Source organism: Mesocricetus auratus, unplaced genomic scaffold (assembly GCF_017639785.1).
Source record: "Mesocricetus auratus isolate SY011 unplaced genomic scaffold, BCM_Maur_2.0 Super-Scaffold_100011, whole genome shotgun sequence".
In the NCBI taxonomy this organism is placed as follows: domain Eukaryota; kingdom Metazoa; phylum Chordata; class Mammalia; order Rodentia; family Cricetidae; genus Mesocricetus; species Mesocricetus auratus.
This window is the reverse complement of record NW_024429195.1, coordinates 59,439,865-59,466,841: the sequence shown is the minus strand read 5'-3', so window position 1 is coordinate 59,466,841 and position 26,977 is coordinate 59,439,865. Positions and strand designations below refer to the sequence as shown.

The window sequence follows — 26,977 nt, the reverse complement described above, 5'->3', positions numbered from 1 at the left end:
AATTATGTCATAGAAGAAGGTGGGCATAGAAGTAATACCTTATGGAGTTTACCTTCAACATGTCAGGAATAGCCATTTGCACAAGAAACTGCTCTTGCCTGGCCTGATTGACAGTATGTTGTCCAAACTGGACAAGCAGGTTACAAAGAAAAATGACTGCTGAACTTGCTAAGGGACAGGATGGTCCTTCAAGATTCCTGCTTCATCAACTAATCTGCCAAACAATCTCAGCCTATAGGCTGAAGAGGGGTGTCACAACATTACAGAGGAATTTTAGATGACTGTCCAGGCAGCAAGATGTCTCTTTCAATTATAGAGTTTACATATTATCCTTCTGGGGTCTTTGTTGGAGTTAAAGACAGTCATGGTTTTCCTTAGTTATGATAAAAGACTCACAAAAAAGGTAGAATAGATGATAGAAGATTTTCTTTAAAATTTTTCCAAATTAAATATTGCTAACTATAGTTCTTGCTTGATAACTGTTTTGTTATATATAATTTTACTATATTAAAGTTAAAACCTTCCTTTTTATTTAGACAGAAAAGAGAAGATGATGGGGGATGTCCTTCTATATGCTGTGAATATATGCCTCTCTTATTGGTTGATATATAAAGCTGGTTCAGCCAATGGACAGGCAGGATTTAGACAGATGGGTACCAAACAGAGTTAGAGAAAAGTTATAGGTGGAGTGAGAGAGACACTATGGAGCTGCCAAGGAAGCAAGAGATCCAGGCATCACCAGTAAGTCAAGAACACGTGGAGACACAAAGATAATAGAAATGGGTTAATAATTAAGATAGAGCTAATAAATAATAAGCCTGAGCCACCAACCAAAGAGTTTATGATTAATATAAGCTTCTGTGTTTTCATTTGGGACTAAATGGCAGAGGGACTGGACAGGACAGAAACTCTTGTCTAAATGTCTTTAAATCTGTTTCTTGTGCAAAAAGGATAAGGAAACGTTTCAGATAAAGGGAAGCTAAAAAGAAATAATAACAAAATACCTCAGCTGACCCTAAATGGGGTCCTATATTCAAAGTACCCTTTATAGGAAAAGATACCTTATGTGGTAAGGGATGGTTAAGTCAAATTACAAGATGGATTCTAACCATAGACTATATTGTATCTATGTAATTTTAAGAAGTTGATAGCTGTTCTGTGGTTTTATGAGAACATCTCTATTCTTTGAAAATGCACACTAAAGTATTTGTGAAAAATGCTATGATGTCTATAACTTTACTTCAAATTATTCATTATATATATATATATATGGCAAGAGCACATGAATAATAAAACAAGTGGGACATTTTTTAATTAAAAAAATCTGTTTCCTGATTCTTAGCCATATCACTGCATAGTCACACAATATCATCAGTCTTGGAGGTCTTTTTGGGCCATTTTCTGAGTAATATACTCCAAGCTTTCTGTCCATCCCACTCTATTGTTCTTCTGTCAGATGGTGCTGCTCTTTAGCAGGCAGCCTGCCAGCAATAGAAGCAAATCACATAGCTCATCCCAGTTCAAGTGTTTCCTCCTCTTTTCTGCTCATACTATCATTCCTGCTCCTCACTCGACTGCATGCCAAATCATGCTTTGAATTTTCTGATTAGTCTCAAACGTTTGACCCTTGCAGATGAGCAGAGATCTGTTTCCCTGATCTTGACACTCCAATCTTCCATGGGACAATTGCAAGCCTCCCTGTCAAGCTATCTGGAATAGCACCATCTGGCTAATCCTCCAGGGTCTCAAGAGAGATAGAGAGACACGACAGAACTACAGCTTTTAAATAACTATGCAATGTTCAAATGAACGTGTATATTTTGTGAAACCTGGAGACTCTCATCACCTCTAAAACACAGCCTAAAAGAAAAATATCCAGCAATTTGACATGTGACAGGCTACTTGACACAAACCACAAAGAACTACAACATTTGTTTTCAAAGTTTTGAGCATACATGATATGTATCAATCTATAAAATCACATGGTATATATACAGAATGCTTAGAGAAAATTGGCATGCTGTTTTATGTAATTCCATATTTTGGCATTGATGGTACATATAAATTTTTCAATATTTTATGAAAGACAATTTAAAGTCAAATTTTAGTTATTAGTTTATACAATAGTAATGGCCATGAATAATTTCCATGTTCATATCAAGACAAGACAAGGGGAACTAGAGAGGTATCTCACTGGTTAAAGCATCTGTTGCTTTTGTAGATGCCCTAGATTCTGTTCTCACTACTCACAGGGTGACTCACAATCAGTCATAACTCACTTAAATCCAGGGCATTCAACACTTTCTGCTTACCTTCTTAAGCACTAGGTATGAGCATGTAGGCAAAACACTCATACACATAAAAATAAACATTTCAAATTTAAGAAAAAAGAAAAGAAATAGTTAAAATGGGCTTCATTGGGGTTGGAGACAAGGCTCAGTGGTTTAGAGTTTTCTTGCAAAGGAGCCAATTTAAGTTCCTAGCATTCACATCACGTGACACATAATCACTTATAACTCAAGCTCCAAGGGTTCTGACATCCATCTCCTGACCTCTGCTGACACCCACACTCAGATGAGCATACCCACACAGAGACACACATGGCACATAATTACAAGAAAAATCAATCTGAAATATACTAAAACTTGTATATTAGTTATCATTTTATTATCATCAAGATCATAATGAAAATCAATATTCATACCTGCTCGGGTATAATTGTACCTTCAGTGCTGAAAAATATGTATATTACATGTATGTAAATATGTATATGTAAAAGTATGCATATTGGCATCTCAATATTGGTTATGTTGGTTTTCTATAAAAGATAAAGGATCATTATATTACCTGGCATTTTAAAGCCAGTATCAGGATAAACACATGGAATACTACAGAACAAAAAGATAGAACTATGGCGTATGCTTGTATACCACTTTCTTTTCTCCATTTGAAAAATCTATCGGCATCTAAAATGGGTATATAGCCAGTGATGAAAGGGAAATAAATAGCCACACAATCTATACAAGTCTATTTGAGGATTCAGTGTTGATGGTAAAAAAAATAATTAAATTTTAAAAGGTTCACCTGTGTTCTGAAATAAGAATACAGTTTCTAGAATCAGTTTTGATCAAATAAAGAGTACCCATTAACTTATCCTTATAGAACTCCAAGTAAACTGGCTGGGCAATAGCTGAATTCTAGATTTATTGTAATGTAGAATATGTTTCAGAAATGAAAACTCTTAGCTAAAAATGGTATGAGCAATGCTGTTAAAAACTCATTGCAATGCAATCATATTAGTATCCATATTTCCACTTTGGATGGTCTCTAAATGATTCAATTAGGTTTCATACAATTTATTCTCCATCAATGTTCCTTTAATACAAATCACAGACTAATAAATGTCAGGTGGGATTAATGAATACCACTTTCAGGAAGTCTAGAACCTGGAAACGCGAGTTTGTCACTAAGCCTTCTCTGTGACTTATCTTCATATAGTCTCTCAAGAAGACAAAATTTTAATCACTTACAAACACAAATAATTTCAAGCACTTCACAGCATCTTGAAGAATAATTCCAACTAATATACCTATTTAATTCTTATGTTCATGTAAGGATTATTTTACTATTGTTATGCGGAGGAAAAAGAATGAATTAAGACATTTGCAAAGTAGTGCATCAAAATATAAATAGGAAAAGTGAATTAGACTACAAATTGATAAAATATTTTTTATGTAATGCATTGACAAGCATGGTTGGCTTTAGTGGAATTATGTAAATGACTAAACATAGCCATTGGCAGATATCTCTTTCTGGACCAGATTTTTGTTTTCGGTCCATTGAAAGAAAAAGTACAAATTCTTTCTATGTGAACAGACACTCATGAGACAAGCAGTGCCATTTGCAAATGCTACTTTATTTAACCACCTACCTAAACCTCATCTCAAGTCCAAAGTACTATATGGGCTACCCTTAAAGTGGTAGGCTTTTTCTACAAAATAGCATTTTCCTGTCCAGCTATTAATATAATAATATCTTACTTTACAATAGTCTCCACATTTTGAACACTCTAACTGTATTCAGAGGACACTACTTTTGAGATAAATTGCTATCATTTACAAAAACATTGTGTAGCCGAGGCTTATCCTGAGATTTCTCACAGCAGAGGTTAAAAATTATTTACCAAAAGCATATGTAAATTACTTTATTTGTGGAAGTAAAATCTGATTGAGTGTTAATCCTAAATATGTCATAAATGTAAATGTCCTCTGTATGCATGTATATATATGTGTGTGTATAGTGTATGAATATGTGTATATGTATGTATACATAGTCTTAATCTCCTACAGATTAAAGCAATTGAGCAAAAATAACTTCAACATGTCACCAAGCATGTATTGCAATGCATTGCTATAATTTGAAATGTGTAAAATACTACCATTTTAATACTATCTAGTAAATCAATGACAGTGATAAATGCTTTCATTGAACACATAAAATATTCATGGAGCCATGAACTAGTGTCCTAGGGTTGTCTGAAATGCAAACTGCTGCATTTATATTGACAGTAAAATCTATTGAGATCAGCTTTTCAGTTCAAGGTCACAACTAATTATATGCCAGTGACATTTTGTACCTATTGGGTTTTCATTGTCATATGGGTAATGCAGAAACAATCCCATGGAGCAATAAAAATTAATGGAAAGCAATCTACCAAAGTCCCCAGTACCAACATGCAAATAAAGTTGAAAAGGTACAAATTTAAAGATACAGATCCTCATCATGGGCACTTGGGAGATGTGAAATATCTTAGTAACTTTTCCATCTGGGACATTCCAGAAGCTAAAGGTCAAAATTCAGACTATGTTTCAGCATTAACTGTAAGTTCTACTGATAAAAATCTGAATTAAGAAGGCCACTGAGTTCTAACCAGTCTAACACTGACCGAGGTTGATGCATGATCCTTAGATATGTGTTCTTTAATTTCTCTAAAATTCTATTTACTTATTTAATTATTTATTCTTCTCTCATACAATATATTCTGACCACAGTTATGCCTCCCTCCTTTCTTACTCTCTTTAATTCCTAAAAGATCTCTTTTGTTTTATCTATTATAAAGGGTACTTTTGATAAAACTTGTGTTCGTGAGACCTTTTAAATTTCAGGTTATGTTTTCTTCAGCTCAAACACAGAAAACATGACTTAAAAGAAAACCCCACACTCACACATTTTCTAAAACTTTTGAGATTATATGCTCTTGAGTAACATAATTAATTTTTCATTATTTTGTTTAGCTTAATAAGATTATAATATTCAGGACATGAGATTATAGGAAAAATGACAACCAGGAACAAGGATATGAGTGCCAATTAAAAGTAAGGCTGTGCTATCAAGAAATAATAGTTATTGTTAGAGAACAAAAACACCTAACATAGTAAGGGAAGATTTTAATCTTTGTGAGAAGACAGCCTATTAATAAACTACAAGGAAGCAGCATATTATGAAGTCACAGTTGGGGCTATAAATACTCTCTTTCCTCTCATTCATCATATCACCTCCACAGATGCCTTGTAAACTCACACACTCAGAGAAAAAACAGTTTCCACTCGGAAATGATGCACCAAAAGTATAAATCCATATATTAGAAAAAATAAAATTAAAACAAGGTGAGGTGTTTGTAGACTGAACAAGAGATTAACTGTGTAGTGGATGGAATACGTGCCTATGATCACACTAATTTTTTGTATATTACTTTAGATATCTAATGCATTATAGCATCTATGACAATAAGATACATGTGCAAAAGTATCGGTGATACAGTCACCTCTGCAGGAGATAACAGCTAGGATGTGCACATTTTATTTCAACAGTGTGAAACACTGTACCTATGAAATTAGTTTTATCATTAAGAACTGCAAACACTTCAATTAACTAAAAGCACAATTTTATAATCTCTGCCAGAAAATATATAACAGCAAATCTGAGGGCAGTTCTTTGTCTACAAAGATTTATGATAATACATTGTATTTTCCACTATAATGCAAGCTCACTAAAGTGTCATTGACACAGTTGACACTTAACAAATTTGAATTGTAAATACTCCAGAATCTATCTGTCCAATCTCTCTATCTACCTATCTTATATATTGTCTCTCCGGTTATCTATGTATCATGTATTTGTCTGTCTGACTGTCTAAGTATCCATCCATCTTTTGACCTTCAAACCTGTTTGTAGGACTTTTATATCAATTCTTTCTTTGAAATACCCAATCAATGGGGCAGTCAAAGGGTCATTAGAACCTATTTCCATTCTTCCTCCTACTCATTGAAAATGTTCCCTCTCCTCCACTTCCTCTCCAAAAGGCTTGAGAAAAATAGCATAAACATTTGGAACCATGTAGTCCACAAACAAAAATCTGGCATTTCTAATTTTCCCACAGATCTATGACTCTGTGTGTGTTTTAGCTCTATTAGTATCAGTACATATTTTATGAGCCTTTTGTGAATTGGTCTGGGAATCTACACATGCTTACAGACCATTGTTGAAAGTTTCTATGAAAGCAATGTGGAAAACTCTCTAAGAATTCATTTCATTCTTTGGCTTGCAATCCCTTTTATTATGTTATCAGAAAATGTTTTATGCAGGAAATGAACAAACAGCTTTCTGTTTCTCATAGGTATTTGTTTCCTGTCACTAAGCCAGGGTGTCTAAGGAAGTTAGGCCTTTCTTACTAAGTGTTAAGTGTTTATTCCTCCCAACCCTGCTCTTTGCCTATACAACAGTAGGTAAATGGTCATACCAGTGATAAAGACATTTTAAAAACTATAAACAGGAAAAAATGATTAATCGACTCCCTTTCTGCAGGGACCTGGGGATGCTTGTAGCTTGGGAGTAGAGTACTTGACTAGCCTACAAGTCCTCCTAGGCACTATGCAATGAAAAGAAGGCAGACAAACAAAAAGAAAAAAATCTATAGAGCATGCCTTAGGCTGAAATCAACCATCTCTTCTCAGTTAGTAGCTTATTGACAATGGGGAAAAAAGTTCTATTCTTCAATATAAACTGGTTACAATTAACAATATTCTTAGAAAGGCACTCTTGAAGAAATGCAAATTTTACATGCACAAGGAAGTGACAAGTGGCTATAGGTACCCTGAACTTTATTGTTCTTACTTTTTTCTGAAATTTGCTTTCCTACAAGTATACCCAAGGAATGACTCATAATAGGCATCACCCCCAAGAGAAGAGGTACCCAGGGATGCTTCTTTCCATGGCTCAGGCATGGCTGTGACTCTATCCTAGGAACAGTAAACAAAACAGCTGAAGAAATTAACCAGCAATTGACTCAACATATCCTCTTGTAGACTCTTAACTCTGGAACACAGAGAGCTGGAATCTTCAGGGAAATACATAGTGAGTGGAAAACAAACTCCATTTCTAAGACACATGTAAAGTGGATCTTGTTTTAAAATTCTCTCATGTACTACATCCCCACTGCAGTTCCCCTGCCTCTACTCTTCCCAATCCTGCCTCCATCCCCTCTCCTCCAGAACCACTCCTTCTCTGTTTCCCTTCAGAAAAGAGCAGACCTCCCAAGGATATCAACCAAACATAGCATAACAAGTTATAGTAAGACACAGCACAAACAGTCATATCAAGACTGGATGAGGTAATCCAGTAGGAGGAAAGGGGTCCCAAGAGCAGAGTCAAAGACAGCCCCTTCTCCCACTGTTAGGAGTCCCACAAGAACACCAAACTACACAACCATAACATATATGCAAAGGACCTAGGTTAGACCCGTATGATTGTTGATTTAGAGCTCTTATGAGCCCTGCCTAGTTGATTATGTTGGATATGTTCTTTTCCTTGACCCCTGAGACTCCTACAAACCTTGCCCCCTCCTCTTCTACAGGGTTCCCCAAGTTCTACCAAATGTTTGACTATTGGTTCTCTGCATATGCTCCCATCTGTGGGCAAAAGCAAATCTTAATCACAGCCCCTTGATTCTTACCTATTTAAAAACTCCATTTCATTTATCTCACTATACTTGTTCATGTGCCTTGGTCACTGGGTCCCCACATACTTTCCTGTCCTAACAGGAGTCAATGAAGACATCCCATAAGGTAACATATTCATTATTAACAGGTCCTTCTCTCCCAAGCATTAACCTTGACCCTTCTTGTAAGTTCCCTTTAAGTGGTTCTCACTACAGTGCAATAGCTAAGCAAGGAAAAGTTTCTTAAAAGGTAGAACAATTGAATTTCAATGTGATCCCTCAGGTTTCCAAGCTTCTTAATCCACGGTCTCCAAACTCACTCTTCTACAACTGTCAGCAACACCCCGTTCTTGATGTATTTCAATTAGTTGTTTTGACAAAACACATAAATTGTTAAACATAAACTCCTATTTGTCTCAACATCCAGGACAGCTGTAAAAGTGAGAAGGTCTAGGTTGACATGCCCAAGGATAAGAAATGGGAGTTTAAATGCATCTATGCCTTCTCAGAGCAAGAAGGCAAGCAGTCTCTATGGCAGAACTTCAGTTCACCCTACTCTACCAAAGTTGCTTTACTCTTGATATATGAGAACCGGTCATATGATGTGCCTAGAGTATGCCAATTCATTAGCATTGAAGACAGTAATATTTGACAAGCTATTGGAATATGGATGTGTGTGCATAAAAGTGAATGAAGCAAAGAAATTTTTACATCTCTTACCTTCTTTTGGTCTTCCAGCTTGTGACTCACCGGATTCTTCCCATGTCTGCTCATTTCTGAAGATAAATCCATCACATTAGGTCCTTGCCTTACAAAATGCAATCTCTTCAAAGTGACAGCAAACTAATCCAAAAAGCGACAAGTAGGAAAACACTGGCACGCCACATGTCCCATCACACGCTGGCTTTGAACTTCATCTATTCCAAGGAACAATGAAAAACTCCATGGATTGAATGAAAAAAGGAGAGTTTGCAATTAAGTGTCAACACCTTCCAAACAAGCATATCGCTCTGTAATGCTGACTTCTCCTAAGTGAACTATTTATCCAGGAACATCATCTCCAACTGCTACCTCTTCCTTTCTTCAAAGTTCTCCATTTTAAGACAAAAGTACAGTGTTCCTATATACCTGTGAGAAAAGAAAACAACAGTCAATCCTCTGTGCCTTGTATCATACAGTTAATGAAATAAATTCTTTTCTGAAATTATCAAGTTAGAAAATAACATGTGCTATTATATATTACCATATAATGTATAACAACTGAATAAAGCATGAATAATGGTAGCTAAAAGCATAATTCTTTTTCATATGATAACTGTAACACTAATTAAATAACTAAACCAGTACAAAGTATTATTACTAGTGACCTATATCACACTGAAATAGAAATCAACAAGAGATTTACGTGTGATATATAAGAGCTGAAGAAAAGATTGCAAAATGACCAAGCACTGTGTCACATACTTTTCAAAGGCAATTTTATTTAAGCTTCAAAATGAAACAACAAGATGCTTGTTATCCCTCTGCTTTAAGATGAAGAAATGAATGCATTTTTTTACAACTATAGTAATTACTGAAAGAGCCAAAATTCAAACTCTGATTGCTTTTGCTTTAAAGTCCATTCTCTGTCCTAGACTTATTATTGCCAATTTTTATTTCAAACTTTGTGCAGAAGCATACCATGAAGACATATGGATAATGCTATCATGCATTATATGCATACCATGTTTCTGACTAATTTTTAAAAGTATTACAAAATTCAGTGGCCTCCAAACCCAGCTAAAATAATGAAATCACTGGATAACATTAATTTTTAAAAGCTCAACTTAATTGAAGTATAACCCATATCTAATAGGATTCATCCTTTTTTTGTTTTTGTTTTTGTTTTTTGAGACAAGGTTTCTCTGTATTGTTTTGGACTCTGTCCTGGAACTGGCTCAGTAGACCAGGCTGTTCTCGAACTCACAGAGATCCGCCTGCCTCTGCCTCCCAAGTGCTTGGATTAAAGGCGTGCGCCACCAACGCCTGGCTTAGATTCACCCATTTTAATAAGTTTGAGAAACAAATCCATCCATGTAAAACTAAGAGTAAGCTAAACACAGAACACTTCCTAACCATCCCCAACTGTTTTTTTTTTTTTAGTCTATCAACAAGCTCCATCTCAACCCCAGACAACAGTTGATCTATTTTATCACTTTATGCATATATTTCCTGGTACTTGCATAGCATTAAACAATTAACTCTCCTAGGACATTCAAAAATCTCTTCACCACCTTGGTCACTTTCTTTGGATGAAGTTTCATTTTTTACTGGTCTACAAGTACACAGGGCAGTTATGCCTGGCTCATTTCGAGAACTCACCATCAAGACCTAGAACACACACACGTCCAAACATCAAAGAAATGGCATATTGTGGAATAATCTTTTTGTACACCGTGAAGGTTTGTCACTAGGACTGGTTTAATAAAAAGCTGAATAGCCAACAGGTAGGCAGAATCTTCAGGGCAGAGAGGACACTGGGAAGAAGGAGAAACCAGCCAGATGTGGAACGAGTCAGGCACACAAAGTGGGGCAGAGGTAAAAGTTACACTGTAGAACATTGGTTAATAAAAGTATGGGTTAATTTAAGTTATAACAGCTAGTCAGAAACAAGCTTAAGCTATTGGCCAAACTTTCATAATTAATAATAAGTCTTAGTGTCACTATTTGGGAGCCAGTGGGGGGGCAAAAAATCTGCCCACAATGATACAGTAGGAAGATGATTTTGAAATCAGCTAATTGCTCTGTGAAACCCCTATGCATTTTTTCCTCTCTGAATCTTTCTGCTGACCTTTGCTGATTCTTTATTTCTTCTACTCTGCTATGGATGTATTTTATATTATACACAATATACATGAATGTTTCTGGGACAGAAAAAAATAAGGGCAAGGGCTTGGACAAAAGCAAGAACACTGCCAATTTGAGAATCTGAAGGAAACTGAATGAGCAACCACTGAGAATTTGGGCTGCTCAGTTACCTAAGGACCAAGACTGGGAAGGCAGACTCGCCTTCAGTAATGCTAAATGAGGAGGAGGAGAAGCTGGAGAGATGGGTTAACAATTAAGAGCACTTGCTGCTCTTTCAGCATCCTTGTTGGGTGGCTCACAACCACCTCTAGTGTTGCACCCTTCCCCCATGGGGCTTTGTTGACTGCTTGTTACTAGGAGCTTTTAGTAAAACACTTCTTGCCCCCTCCTCCTAGTAAGGCCTGCATGCAAGTTTTATTGTCTAAAAGCTAATTCCTGTTTTTGGCCCACCCTTTGCTGGAGGGCCCTGGGAAGGTAGGCTTCTGACCTTGGTGTTTTTTCACCACATCTGCCTTTGGTATATAAGGCTCCACTCTTGTAAAAATTGAACGCCATTCTCCTTGTAAGAATGAGCCGCTGTCTCTGTCTTTATTTTCATCCTTAGCCCTTACCCTCAGATCGCTGTGAAGTATGGTAGCACTGTAGCTGCGAACACACCGGCTGCTATCTACACTCTAGCTCTAGCTCTTGAGCATCCATTGCATCCCTCTGGCATCTGTGAGCACCATCACTCAGAGACAGCCTCCCTTAGTAAGATACTGTGCTCTTCCTTACCAGAATCCCCCCTTCCTAGTTCAGAGGCTTACAGAGCTTAGCAAGCCTGCCCATCTTTCTGAATTAATCAGAGAATCACTCCTCTTCTCTGTCTTCTCTAAGCATGTTTTGCATAACACTATGGGCCTCACTCTTTCTCTAAAGCTCTTCTCTCCACCTGCCTGACCTCCAACCCCGCCTAATTCATGGTGCATGACTTTCTGAGTTCCTCTTTTCCCTCTCCTTCCTCTGGGCAGCTTCTGAGATTTGGTTTGCTTACTTTTGGGGAGTTTCTTTTAAATCTTAATATGGACAAAATACGAGAGGAAAATCTAATCCTATAACCAAAATTCATTATGAGCACCATTAAAACAATCCAAGAATAGACAATAGCATCCTGACCTGGCTTATGACTTGACTGGAGGAAGTAAAAAATGAGTGATGTATAATTTGAAGTATACTACTGATAGAATTGGTAATTTACTAAACTTGGGTTCATTGTTTGATGGCTCCCAAAGATGTAAGCGACATAATTATCTAAGTGAACAGACTCTTGAAGAAAACACTTTGGTGAAACAAATTAAAAAAATACTTGCTTCAAACTTCAACTATTACCAGAAATTTTCAAACAAATGTCACTTATTCAAAAAATAGTAAAACACACACAAGTGAATAGAATCCAACAATGTATAAAATATTAATAATAAATGATATCTAAGTTTATATTATCCCAAGAATGAAAGATTGGCTTAAGGTTTTAAATGAATCAGTGTAATTCACCACATTAATGAAATAAAGAAGAAAAATGATATGCTCATTTCTAATGGAGTAGGAATATAAATTGATAAATTAAACACTGACTCATGAGCAAAGAAGATTTCTGGGAAAACAGAGAAGATAGAGATATTTTCATGATCTTTATCTAAAATAGCATTTTCACACAAAAGGAGACATCACACATACTAAATACTTTTAAAACTGCTTGTTTAATGGAGAACAATTCACATTTTCCTTTTAATGTATATTCTCTTCAACATGAGATTTAGTCCTTGTTAGACGGCAAGGCAGGAAAATGGAAGAGTAAGAAGGAGGGAGTGGGAGATGAAGGAAGGCAGGCAAGCAGCAGAAAGGAATAAATAAATTTTATTTGCAAATGTTTTAACATCTGTATATAAATACGTTAACAAACCCAAAGATAAATTACTAAGATTGATGAATGTGCTTAGAGTATTTCCTGGATACAAAGTACCATATACAAATCCCTTCTGTTTCCTTCTAACATCAGCAAACATTAAGAAAAGGAAACTTTAAAAGGACAACGTTTACAGAAACATTAAAAATATCAAATGATCCTGAAAAGATTCCACAAAAAATTAATAAGATGAAACTGTGATTAAAAAATTTAACAACGACAGCCTCAGTAGTCATGCTAAAGAGGATGAAGTAAAACCCATAAGGCCTCAGCATCACAAAGAAAACCATAAGCAACTAAGGAATATTAAGGGGATCAGGTAGGCCTGGGGAAGTGAGATAGTGTTGAGGAAGAGAATGAAGGGAGATACAGGTGGAATTGATGGACATTTCAGTCATGATATGAAAACCTAGTGTGATGGAAATTTCCTAAAACATACGAAGGCAATCTTTAAGAAGTCTTTAGTAATGGGAGAGTACAGCCCCACCTGGCCATCTTTTGTTACCAAAGCTTCCAGTACCAGGCCTCGGTTACATCCAATTGATTTGTTGGACAAGGAGTTCCCATTGAAAATCCCCAAACAACCCAGGCTGTTACCAAGATATCAGATTGCTCTCTGCAAACTGAAAGCAGGGGCCCATTGCCCAGGACAACACCCAGGTAACTCACTGAATATGGAGAAGTTTATTTGGTACCTATACAGAATCTTCTGACCTACATTATAGTGTCTTTGGTATGGAAAGGTACTCTGCAGGCTAACAAAAGAGAAATGTATACACCATCCCAACGACAAATCTTTCATCTACAATCTTTCCTGACTACAAAATATCCTAGGGCAATGGTAACACTAAGCTTGTAGAAGTAATCAACTGATGTCTGATTTGACTTAAGATCCATTCCACAAGATGGAAACCATACCCAATACTGTGTGGGTAACCAAGAACCAGAGACTAGATAGCCAAGAAACCTAGCATAAAGCCAAATACTTCTGGTCTACAAAAATGTAACAATAAAATAACTCCTAATGACATTTTGCTATACTCATAGATCAGTACCTTACTAGGTCATCATCAGAGAAGCCTCCTTCTGCAGCAGATGGGAACAAATAAAGAGATACACAACCAGACATAACTCAGAGAGTGAGACCTTGGGACACAAGCTAACTCTAAAAGGGATATCTCCCTCCTCTCACAGCGCAGGGAACCCTACAGAAGAGGAGTTCAAGAACCAAAGGGAATGGAGGATACCAGGAAAACATGTCCCTCTAAATCAACTGAGCAAAACTCATGAACTCACAGAGCAAGAATAGGACCAACAACATGACTGTGCATTAGCTCCCCCCTCTCTCTATATATAATATACATGTATATATAATTTATTTCAGTTTAGTGATTTTATAGGATTCCTGAATGTGCGATTGAGTGGGTTTCTTATTCTTGTGCCTTTTCTGGAGCCCTTTTCCTTCTGCTGGTTTGTCTTGCCCTGGTTTGTCTTGCCCAACTTTGAAGTGACGGTTTTTGTTTCATCTTATTATATTTTATTTGGTGATATTTGGTTTTATCTCTTAGAGGCCAACTCTTTTCTAGTAAGAGACAGAAAGGGAGTGGATCTGGATGGGAGGGGTTGTAGGGAGGAACTTTGAGGATTAGAAGGAGGGGAAATTGCAATCAGGATATATTGTATGACAAAAGAATATACTTTTAATAAAAGGGAAAAAATAAAAGAGGACAAATGCGGATATACCAATAAATACTTGAACAGTGAACATATCACAAAACGATGCCAAGGAAAACCACTTGAAGTAGAACTCGTCATCAGCCAAATTAAATCAAAGGAATGACAAACCCTTGACAAATATGTGGAATAATAAGAACCATGTACAGATACAATGATTTCGCAAAAACAGTGTAGTATTCTTACTGAGTTTAAAATACCCATATATTTCGTGATCTAAAAACAGTGATCCTAAATAATAACATTTAGGATATATTCGTGTATATTATGAGAGAAATACAATTTTTTAAAATATTTTTTAAAAAGCTGACATCAAAACAGTCCACCAATATAAGAATAGATAAATGGCAGGTAGACTGCATGCAGAACTGATAAGTATAAAAAGACAAAGATGAACAAACTATAGATATTTTCATAATGTATAAATCTCACAGACACTGATTTTTCAAACCAAATTAATGGTTAATTTCTATAAAGCACAAAGCTCATGAAAGAAATCAGTATAATGGCTCCTTTTAACAAGTCAGGAGAAATATTCTTTAATGCAGTAAGAAAGCACACTGAATAAGAAATGATGAGCTAGCCAGTAATAATCACTCCTCAATGGCTTCTGTTTCAATTCCTGCTTCCATTTTCATGCCTTGGCTTCCTGCCCTTCCATGACAGACTGCAATATAGAAGTATTAGATGAAATAAACCCTTTCCTCCCCACACTGCTTTTGGTCATATTGTTTTTGTCACAGTGATAGAATCTATAACTAAGACACTTCAATAAGAGGTACTCACATGGGTGGACAAAGCTGCTCCCAGAGGATCTACCTTATGACATTTTAAAATGCTGGGTATATCATGCAAGCTATTCACTAGGGAAGCTCCAGAGGTCTCTAAACCAACACAGACTAATCTCATTGCTCTTGGTTACCCACTATAACTGTATCACAAGACATCTTTTGCTAAAGGTACCATATACTTTGGTGATAGGACATCGAAACAACCATAAAACTTCCTCCTTGTTGGCTAGTTGTGATAGTGCCAGAACAAGTATATAGAGCACTCAGCAAGACATGAGTATTGGTAACCACTGCTGGACACTACATGCTGCAATATAGAACTTACAGGTAAGAGGTGCACACTGGTATAATGGTGCCACAATGGTATAAACAACTGATATTTGGTTGGATTTGAGACTTGTTCAACATGGGGGAATTCATATGCCCTACTGTAAACCAACTCAAAAACCCATGGTTGGTGAGGTCATTGGTTCCGGGATTGAATCTACCATTGCTGAATATGTATGTTGTCAAACTGTCTTCTAAGTATATCCATTTACAATCATAGACCAGGGATGCACCTAACCACGCTCTTTGGAGTGGGTACCACTCAAGTAGAGATGTGCAGACCTGGTCAAATTCCTGAGAATAAGACACTAAGTACGCCATCGTTCACCACCTTCTTCTCAAGTTTCTGATGACATTATGGATGATAAGATAGAAATAATGTAAGAGCTGAAGGCTAGGGTGGGGTACTGTGAAATGCATTCCTCTGGACATGACATAAAGTTGCACTCATGAACTCAGAGCAGATGTGACCTGAACAAGGCCTACAGAAATTCAAGACAGCCAAATTTCAATATGGGTGAGGGAAGAGCTCTTGGGGGGTCCACTCCCAAATGAGGAGCTATTGGGGTTGGTGGATGTTGAAGGTGTAGCCACTAATAGGTTTCACATGCTTCCATGAATGGCCTCACACCCATGTAAATCCAGACAGCTCTAATTATAAGAGGTCATGAATTTGGGAATGGAAAAGTTAGGGAGGTCTTCCATGAAATAAAGAAAGAAATCCAGGGTGGATATTACAGTATTTAATGATACATGTATGACATTCTTTAAAATTAATCCTTAAAGATTTAAAAAACTCTTCAAAAAAGCATTAAGATTTCAAGTCTAATAAAAAGATTGATAAAACACACTATAGCCATACATACAACAGAGTCAGAATACAAAAAAGACAAAAACTTGAGACTATACACATGTGAAAGCATGTGCATGTGTGTATATGTGTTTTCAGTATTTAGATATCAAATTCAGAATTCTTACAAACACAAAGATGATTCAGGAAAATATAAACAAAGTGGATTATCATGGATGACAAACACACACATTAAAACTAGTTACGTGGTGATGAGAAATGGTTACATCATGATGAGAGAACAAGTGTATGTAGTGTGTTCCTGGGACACTAATGCCTTACCTAGCAGAAGGTTACAAAAGCTGAAATACTGCAAACAGCAGATGTTGGAAAAGAGAGGGAAATAACAGTCTCCTCAGCTGTGGGTTGCTGTAGAACCGGTAGAAGCTTTTTGGTAGGTTATTTGGCAAAATTCAATAAAGAGGAAATTTTGCAGATCTTCTAACATATTCATTGAAGTCCCATGAAGAAGGGTGCATATGAGAATGGTGCCCAAGACTAATCATTGTACATCCCTTGGCACATATTAGAAATAGTCTTAATTTGTATCACCAGAAATTTAACATTAGTAAATCATGGCATGTACTGTTTGCATGTTGAACTGCACAGATGAATGAGGATATTTTTATGATCATATATTCAACAGGAATTTATATACTTCACTACATGTGAAACACTAACTACAACTTCGCAATACTTGCAAATACAGTGAAAACATGCAAGTTTCTAAAATTGTATAAAACTCAAATCAGGATAGGAGGGTTAGTGGATAAAGGAAAATGATACAGTATGACAAAGTAACTATTGAATAAACTGAATTATACATTGTTTTATTAACATCTGAAAGAGTTTACAATAAAAGTACTTTTGTGCTGGGCTGTGAGTTCAATGATTAACGTGCTTGCAGTCTCCATGCTAAGAAGATAGACAGGCAGATCCTGGGAGTTCCTATCCAAACTAAGGTCATTGGTAAGAGCTCAAGGCCAATGAGACATTCTAAAAAGGGTGGAGAACCCCTGAGAAGTTTTATGTAAAATTGTTCTCTGACATCCACATGTGACATACATGCATGTGACCTGCTCCATACACATGTAGTCACAGGAATACACACCTACAAGCATATGCATAAGTGCACACACACACACACAGTGAAAAGACAGAGAATGTGGAAGTAATTTTAACAAACAAAGCAACAATAAAACCCTAGGCATGTGATCTTCTGTAGGGGCATGACACCACCACAAATGTATTTACATATCATTCAGATGGAGGGCCCTCTGAGCAATCACCCCATTCATTGGTGAATACTACAGTTACTTAGTGGTGTCATTAGCATGACACAGCCAAAGAAAAAAAAATTCCCATAGATCTCTGTGGACAGGTAAAGACACACAATCAACCATGGGAACCACAATCATAACCCCCTCTCCTTAAGAAGCATTTCTCCCTAGCCGGTTACATCTCAGAGAATATATGAAGATCAAGTACAAGGTTCTCCTCCAATTCCCTGTTTCTAAAGTGAGTTTCCAGTTCACCCCTTCAGCCAAGCAGTTTGGATCCATCAAATGGACACCGGGAAATCTGTACAGTCATTCAGCTGTCCATCAATAAAACTGCCTTGGTGTGATTCTCAAAAATGTCCCCTTTACAGAAATGTGTTGCTTTTGTGGCATTAAAGGTAACTTAGCAACCAGAGTCAACAGTAACCCAGCACAATTTTGTGGGTTAGCTTTCAGAAAACAGCTACCCAGTTATGTAAGACGAAACAAGCTGTCCTCTTGTGTACCCAATATTCAAAAACACATAAAAAAATATCTGCCTTGCACTGTGCTTCACAGCCCAGGGTTCACATAAAATCCCATCTTTCCCTCTTGTGATGCACAGGAGAAATAAAAACAGCAGGGGAAACATTATGTTCCTTACAACGTGGCTGCTCGGCTTCATTTCTGTAGCTTGGAAACGGTGGGTTCTTTGCTTTTATCAGATAAATTGGCTCCGCAGCCCACATTTAAAAGAGCATACACTTGTCTTCAGCAGGAAGTTGGGCTTCATTAGTTCAAGATAAAAGGAAGCAAGGAAGGTTGAACATCACTCTGAGCCAGTAACTGTGTGTGTGATGGAGATGGAACAGCATAAAACATTCATATTCTTAGGTACTAATGATAAGTAGGGAAAAGCCTGCATCTTTCAGCTAAGTTTGTTTATTGCCTGAAAACTCAACATAGTAATTCAAGGCCAACTGACAGGAAATTACAGTTTCCTGGCTGACATCAATTCGATCTTCAGTAATAGTTCTGAAATGGAGTTTCTGAGCTCTCAAGGGAGGGAAAAGCACACACGATATTTCCCAATAGCTTGGGTCACAACCCAGATGCTATAAGCAAACATTATGTGGATAAAATTATGATGTATCTTTACAAACATGCAGTGCCTTATTATGTCATTTTAATCAAACCTTTTATTTGATCAAGTTCTTATATTTAATCTGTACATAGACTTGGTTACTTAGGGAGCACAGGCTGCCATAAGGAGATTTAAAATGCATGACTGTTTCTTGTTGCAATGGCAAACCAGCAATCATTTTATCTACATAATCATAAAAGTAAATATACTCAGAATTGGCAATCTAAGAAGTTTTTAATTCTTAAGTTAAAATAGGTATCTTGTCTCTTTGCTTGGATTTCTTCTTCCTGTCATTTATTTCCTTTTACATCCATTCTTATGCCCACACAAAAGATACTATTAATATTTATTCAAATGATCCTAAGAATAGACTGCCAGTTGACACTGAATATCCACTTTCTAATAATTATCAAGAGTCTAGCTGTGTTCACCACAAAGACAGACTTTGTTTCACAGTATCCCTGTTTGAGTATTCTGCTCCTTAATGATGCTGTAGATACTAGAATGCAAGCACACAGGACGTACATCAGTTTCAGATGTTACAGTTTCAGGAAGAAACTGTGCCACTCTTCTTTCTGGTTGGAAGGCAGTATCAAACTGGTAAGACAGCTTCAACCATCAAGGTGGGGAAAACTGTAAGCAATCACAGACAGCATGACAGAGGGACTAGGGGTTCCCTACTCTGGAATGTGGAGCCATATTTAACATGTTCTACGGGAAAAAAACCCAAATTTTTCTATATTTTTGTAGACTTCTCTTTACTCTAAACACTATAAAAATATTGACCTGACATAGAATGTGAGAAATTATACCATTTTGAGAAAATTATTCTCCCCCCTCCCTGTCCCATTGGTTTGAGGCTTGATTTGCATAAGAAAAGAAAAGAGAAGATTGAGGCAAATCATTTTCAATTGTTTTACCCCTCATCTCCAGTAATACTGAAAGAAGAGAGCAACAACTGGTCCATGGATAAAGAGGAAGTGGGCTAGATGGATGGCTCAGCTGGCAAAGACTCAGGATGATAAGGGTGATGTCTTGACCTCAGTCTTAAAGATCCACATTGATACAAGCAAAGAATGGAGTTCCAAAGTACTCCTCTGTACATTAACTTAATTTTTAAATGCAAAAGGAGGAGGAAATACATAGTGAAGACAGCCCTAAATCACATGGAATAACAGCAAACTGAGCTAAAGCTCAGCCGACCAGGGAAAAGGAAAAATGCTTATTGTTACAAGCAATTGAATTTGGCAGCCAGAGAAGATAACAGTGGAACATTAGGTAATATTACTGAAGTGATGTTAAGAAATACTGAAAAGAAAGAAGCTATGACAATATATTAAATGAATTTGAACTCCATGAATTCAGAATTGCAAGTTTTAAAAATGTATATGTCTAAGTCCTCATGATTTCATTCAGTTTTTTATATAAACATAAAAGACTATAATATAGGATAAAACACATAGCTTCTAAAGGTATATTTAAAATCCTAGTATTAGATACAGGGGGAAAAGTCTTTGTCCTGCCTCAAGTGATGTGACAGATTTTGTTGACCCAATGGGAGGCCTCTCCCTTTCTGAGGAGTGGATCAGGGTGGAATGGGGAGTAGGGTGGGGGGAAGAACTGGGATTGGCATGTAAAATAAAAATGTTTTAAAAAATTAAACAAAATCCTAGCATTTATACATATCTTAATAATTTCTGCCACTTCCTTAGCCTAGGCCCTGGGCAAAGACCTTGGGGGAGCATCTGTGAAGATAACACAGGAGTTTTTAAATTATAGTATGTATGAGAACCAGACTTGGGTTCACCAAGCCATTCAGTGGTTAGTGTACGTGGCATCTCTTACAAAGAACACTGTTTTTTCATATGTATACATCACTTTTGATTTTTTTATTTTGGGTTTTTGAGACAGTATTGCACTATATAGCATTGGCTCTCTTAGAACTCACTCTGTAGACCAGGCTGGCCTTGAACTCACAAAGATCTGCCTGCTTCTGCCTCCTGAGTGCTGAGTGCTGGGCATAAAAACATGTGCCACCACTGTCCCGCTGTCATTAATTATTCTTTAATTGTGGATTTTTCAAGTTAAAGGTTGTAAATAAATTAGCAAATAAGTCTCTCTTGAGGCTTTCCTTTTCTTAGCTAGACTCGTAAATGCCACTCCCTTGGAGAAAACAGAAATTTGCTCACATGCCCTTTTTCCATTAACTAGCTAGAATACAAATATTATGGTGAAAGCTAGCTTGGACCATGATGTGGTGGCTGCATGCTTAGCATACATCTCAAAGGGGAACTATGAAACTATGAAGATCCTCACAGAATGGGATCCCTGGGACTATCTCGTCATGTTTAGGATGTAAGGCAATGCTACCTCACTAGCCTCCACTTCATCGAGGTTCACTGAATTCCTTTCTCAGCTCTGCTTCAGCTAAACATCTTGAAGAGTTGCTTTGAAGTACACTTGGCCTTCTATTTCATCTCATTAGCTTCTTTGACCGTGGAATACCATGACCACATGGGAGCCACTCAGCAGTGTCATGGCAGTGTCCTCTGTAGCTGCAGAGAGCAGCTTAGCTCATGCTTCTAGGATCTCATCCCACACAATTTCCCCAGTCCCGCTTCTGCTGACCATCTTCCCTTAGAACCAGAGCACTGCGATCTCAGAGAAGAAATGGTGTATTAAGGGAAGATAGTGGTATGGTGAAAGATTCACCCCAGCCCCTGGCATCCTTATACCCAAAGAGTCTGGAATGTTGTGCTGAAAGTTCCATCCCAAGGCCTCTCCTCTATCCCTCTCCAAACCCTGCTGCATCTCAGAAAGCCTGAAAAATGATGAACCCTCCCACAGACCTTTCCCACACGGTACTTAAACTGTCCTCCAAAAAAGAGACATGTGGTTTTCCTGTCTCTCTTTTCCCTTCTCACCTCAGGGGTGGGGCTAGAAAGCCACCTGGGAGTACTGTATCCATTAAACATGGGCTTTTTCTAATTCAGTTTGATTCCATATGATATGAATTCTTGTGTTGGCAGAGAGACTTACCGGGGTGCAGAAACTATTCAGGTAGATTCCTGGAACTCTGTATTTAACACTTTCAAGTTCAACATTTGATTTCAGCACTTGGTGGTAGATTTAAGTATTCATAATTTCTGCTATCTGCAACTTGTGCCCTAACACAGTCATTGTTGTTACAGAATTTCCAATCCCAAACTGAAGGGGCAGAAAGAAGATGGAAATAAGATAGAGATCTACTCTTAAGAGTACTCAAAGAGACACTTGAGGGTGGGGGACATTTTGGGGAGAGGTAGAAACTTGGTGCAAGAGAAACTCCCAGGAATCTACAAGGATGGCTCCAGCTGAGTCTTGGAGGAGAAGAGGAAGGGAAGGCTGCAGTTGGGATGTAAAATAAATATTTTTTTAAAAGATAAAGAAATAGGAGGAGGAGGAAGAAGAGGAGGAAAAGCAAGAGGGCAGGAAAAAGAAGTGAGAGCAGGATGGGGATTGAGGGGAGCATGTCTCTGGAGACATGGGGATAGCCCCACAGCAATACTATGGGAAAAAGTTGGAGCATGAGAAAGCCCAGAACTTTTGGTCAAGGCTCTTTGGAGTTTTGAAGCTGAGAAATCACTCTAAATGAAGTAGAATACATGTAAAGGGGAAGGTAAACAAGTCAATGGATCTATACTGCTACTGTGGCCAGGAGAGGGAAGAAACTCACACACTCCACAGATTTCCATGTTCAAGGACATTTCCAATTATTTGAAGCAGCAGCTTATGTAGCTACTGCATCATAGAAAAGGCCCTTATGAGGCGATGGCCTAAGTCTCTTTTAAATGATTACATCCCCAGTAAGTAAGAAACCTCAATTTTCTAAAAGAACAAATAAAACAAAAACACCTTTATCAACTCAAAGATGGGAAAATAATGTTCCCAGTCTAACCTTTAATTGTAGAAACAATTGTGTTTCTCTTTATAACAAGAAAATCTAATTCAGAAAGGAATAATATTTTTTAAAGAAATGGTCTGTCTGAGAAATCCATAGAAGTCAAATAGAAAATCCTTGAAAGGCATTTTAGGACTTAACTGTGATTTAAAAATCAATCACTTAGAAATAATGAGAATACCGTATTTCCACGGAGGATTTCAATAAAATAACTATTTTTCAGAAAGCTATAACAATGTTGGAAATGGTCTGTTTCTACACAACTGACAGGAAACTGGTAAAAAGTATCTCATTTTGGATTGAAATATTGTTTTCAAAATGTTCTTTGACTAATAGGTGAGCATTATACATACCATAATTTATAGAACCCATAGACTAGAGCATTTCTTTGCATCGGCTACAGCAAGAACATGAACAATGCTATGAGCAAATGCCATATTTCCACTATATTACAGAGAGTGGGAATTTTTGAGTTCCATGGAAATCTTGTGAGAACAGAGTCATTTATGTAGCCTGACCGCAACCAAAATAGTAGGAAACATATAACTGCAGTTATCTCAGCAAAGTGAGAAGAGATTGATCATGTTTCTTTTTACTCGTATAAAGACTTTCAAACATAAATTAAACGGAGCATTGTAATGTTTTTGTGGACCAACCTTCCACCTTAACCCTAAAGGCAAAACACTTTGTGTCTGCACTTCATTCCCTTTTCTTTTTAACAAACTTCTTTTTTTTAATACCATAAGAACAACTAATAACCAGTGAAGAAAACACGGAAGCAATAATCAAAACCAAGAGACCCTCCAGGATTGAAGTAAACTATCAGACAATCTCAATAATAGGGATTTTGATTTCACCACTTACTGTTTTAACACTGGGGACTTTAAACTTATCTTCAATTGTCATTGATTTTACTTTTAGCGTGTATTAATCACACAAAATAATAGGTGTCAAGATATTACCATACCTGTGTACAATGTACTTTACTCATAACCACACACCCATTTTTATAGTCTCTCCTCCCAGAGCCCCTCTTGTAATTTCATCATTATCCTTTTAGTTCCTCTGTTTTTGCTGTTTGGAAAAACACGTGGGTCTTTGAACCGTAGCTTAGAAATATCTATGAATAACAGATAAGTATTCACAGCAAGGATACTGCTCTCTTCTCCACACATAAAGGTGTATTTTCTTTCTGCCTTTCTGCTTCACATTACTAGTTTCTGCATGTTTTAGCATCTATTTACACTCCCTTTGTGTAACCCAAAAAGAAATTTAAATGTTGAAGTAGTCATGACTAAGGTATTTGCATACTTCAAATCTACTGAGAATTATCTGCAGTTCACAGTGTAGCTTCAAAATATGTGTTCTATTTAAAAGTTCTATTTGAGAATTGAAATAAACTATTTTCTAAAGGGTATAATGTCATGGCCCTTTTAAGAACTATATTAAATTTCAAATTTGAAAACAGAAAGTAAAATAAGCTTTTATCCAAAGCTATTACCTGCATCTAACACAGGCTACCTGTTGGGAAATGAAGGTGATCTATAATACACAGGCTCTCAGAGAGGTCCCCGATTACAAATGATGTGGTTTATTCAGCCTTATTCTTCAGGATAGGTTCATGGTGTTCTATGGGTCAAATACAGATTATGTTCTCTAACAAGTATCACAGAAATACCACATAAGATATGGAGAATAAAAATGAACCTCTTCTCTCTGAAAGTTTTCAGCTGATGAGGAAAATTAAATAACTATTTTAATATGACAGCTCAAAGTCAATTGTTGTGACTTGAATGAAAATGCCCACCATAGGCACACATGCTTGAATACTTAGTGTCCAGTTCATGGAACTGTTTTGAAAGGATTAGCTGTGGCCTTCTTTGTCACAGTGTGTAACTCAGGCAAGCTTTAAGGCTTCAGAAGACTGGAGTCCAACCCAGTGTTTCCTCTCTGCCTGCCTCTTACTATTTGTGGATTGAGATGTGAAATCTCAGCTGTTCCTGCCTCTACACCGTTGTTACACTTTCTTAGACTCTAACCTTCCAATGCTATAAGCCCAATTAAATGCTTTCTTTTATAAGTAGTCTTAGTCATGGTGTCTTTTCAAAGCAACTTTACTAAGACACCAATCATACTCTCTTTTTTGTAATCAAATCAACCCAAAAAGGGGGTAGGGAGGCTTAAAGATGAGGAGGAATTACAAGGGAGAAAAGAAGTATATGCACACAGTTTATTTTCACCAAGGAAGTCCCATTGCACCACAGAGAACTTTCAAGGGATTAGATTCAGCAAACTGCCAAATAAAGTTTCTGATGTAATCCAAGCTTCAGTTAAGTACCTATAGAAATCCAACTACATGCCTTCGTTATGTCAGCTTTACATAATCTAAAAATAATACTTCTAGAAATTCTAATTATAGTTGAAAGGAGGCACAGATGAGTGCTATACATAGCCCCTCCCTAGAAAGACCACTGCCTTGTCATTTGTTTTTCAAATTGTAACAATACGACTTGAGTCACAAGCACTTGCTTCCTGCCAAATCAGACCATGAAATGTTGATGTTCCTTTTGCATATGGTCATTGTCAGCCTCACAGACCTGGCTGTTAACATATTTAGGGGTGGATACGACTGGATTGATCAGTTACCTAGTAGATACAAAGACAGGGCTCAGACTTCATTCTCTGCTAGGAACCATGCAAAATGTCCATGACCACAACATGGCAACAGGGAGCAGACACTCAGCTGGTAACCCCTGACTACAGTTGACATAATAACTGGAATTCATATCACATAAAGTAATTAAGAAGGCCAGTCCTGTCAGCTGTTATACAAAATAACAGAAGCCAAATTCTCTGTTGTGGAAACAACTGGTTGGGCTTCCTTGCCAAGAGACATCTTAGGTAGCAAGATATAAGAAGAGAGAATGTATTACTTATTGAACATTCATATACAAGAGAGCAAGAAGGTAAAATGTTGTCTCAAATTAAATAGTAAATCAATAAAAACTCATTCCATTCTACTTCAAATAAATATCTCGGGGGAGTATTCCATAACCCCATAAGAACAAAAGTGCATCACTATTAGGCTGCAATTAATAGGTTACTTCCTGTACTTCCTGTTATTTCAGTGGAAAGCAAAGGATTGCTAAACACCACACACGAGCCAGAAGAGCCGCCCACACAGGAAAGACATCAGCCCCTCCAAGACCCCAACCCCAGGGAGCCCACCTTCAGGTGAGATTGGGTCTCCAGCGGGGACTGCCCGCCCATCACCCATCCCCCTCCATCTTCGGGGCCGCTCCTGGCTTCCAGAAGAGCCGCCCACAAAGGAAAGACATCAGCCCCTCCAAGACCCCAACCCCAGCGAGTCCAGCTTCAGCATCCCCAGCTTCAGCTGCAGTAAGGAAGGAGACCAGTGGAGACGGAAAGACCCCACCAGCACCCACTGGAAGAAGAGATGGGAAGAAGACAGAATAAGAGATCACCCAGCAATAGAAACACCAACATGACCCCACCAGAATCCAGGGATCCAACACCAGCAAGACCTGAAAAGCACTACATAGGTGAAGAAGAGGAGACAGACCTGAAAATTATTTCATGAAGATGATGGAGACCCTCAAAGAAGAAACGAGGAAATCCCTTAAAGAAATAGAAGAAAAAACAAACAAAAAAATCCATGAAATGGGGGAAAAATTCAAGAAATAAACAAATCTCTCAAAGAATCTATAGAGCACCAAGAAAAAACAACCAAGAAAATTAAGGAAACAGCTCAAACAGTTGAAGGATTGAAAGCTGAAATAGAAACGATAAAGAAAACACCGAATAAAGGGATGCTGGAAATAGAAAAGCTCGGTAAACGGTCTGGAACTACAGATGCAAGTATCACCAATAGAATACAAGAGATAGAAGAGAGAATCTCAGGTGTTGAAGACTCATTAGAGGATATAGAGTCGTCAACCAAAGAAAATCTCAAAACCAACAAATCCTTAACACAAAATATCCAGGAAATATGGGACACCGTGAAGAAGCCAAACCTGAGAATAATAGGTATAGAAGAAGGTGAAGAACTTCAACTTAAAGGTACAGAAAACATATTCAACAAAATCATAGAAGAAAACTTCCCTAACCTAAAGAAAGATATGCC

The 26,977-nt window shown here is 37.3% G+C and overlaps 1 protein-coding gene across 1 annotated transcript in view; it reads right to left on the bottom strand.

The window, feature by feature from the left end:
* Nav3 (neuron navigator 3) overlaps positions 1–26,977 on the bottom strand; it is a 698,200-nt gene that overhangs the window by 491,784 nt on the left and 179,439 nt on the right. Inside the window, exon 2 of the mRNA XM_013111900.3 lies at positions 8,717–9,124. Coding sequence (XP_012967354.2) covers positions 8,717–8,788 — 72 coding nt within the window. The 5' untranslated portion in view covers positions 8,789–9,124. The remainder of the gene's footprint in view (positions 1–8,716; positions 9,125–26,977) is intronic.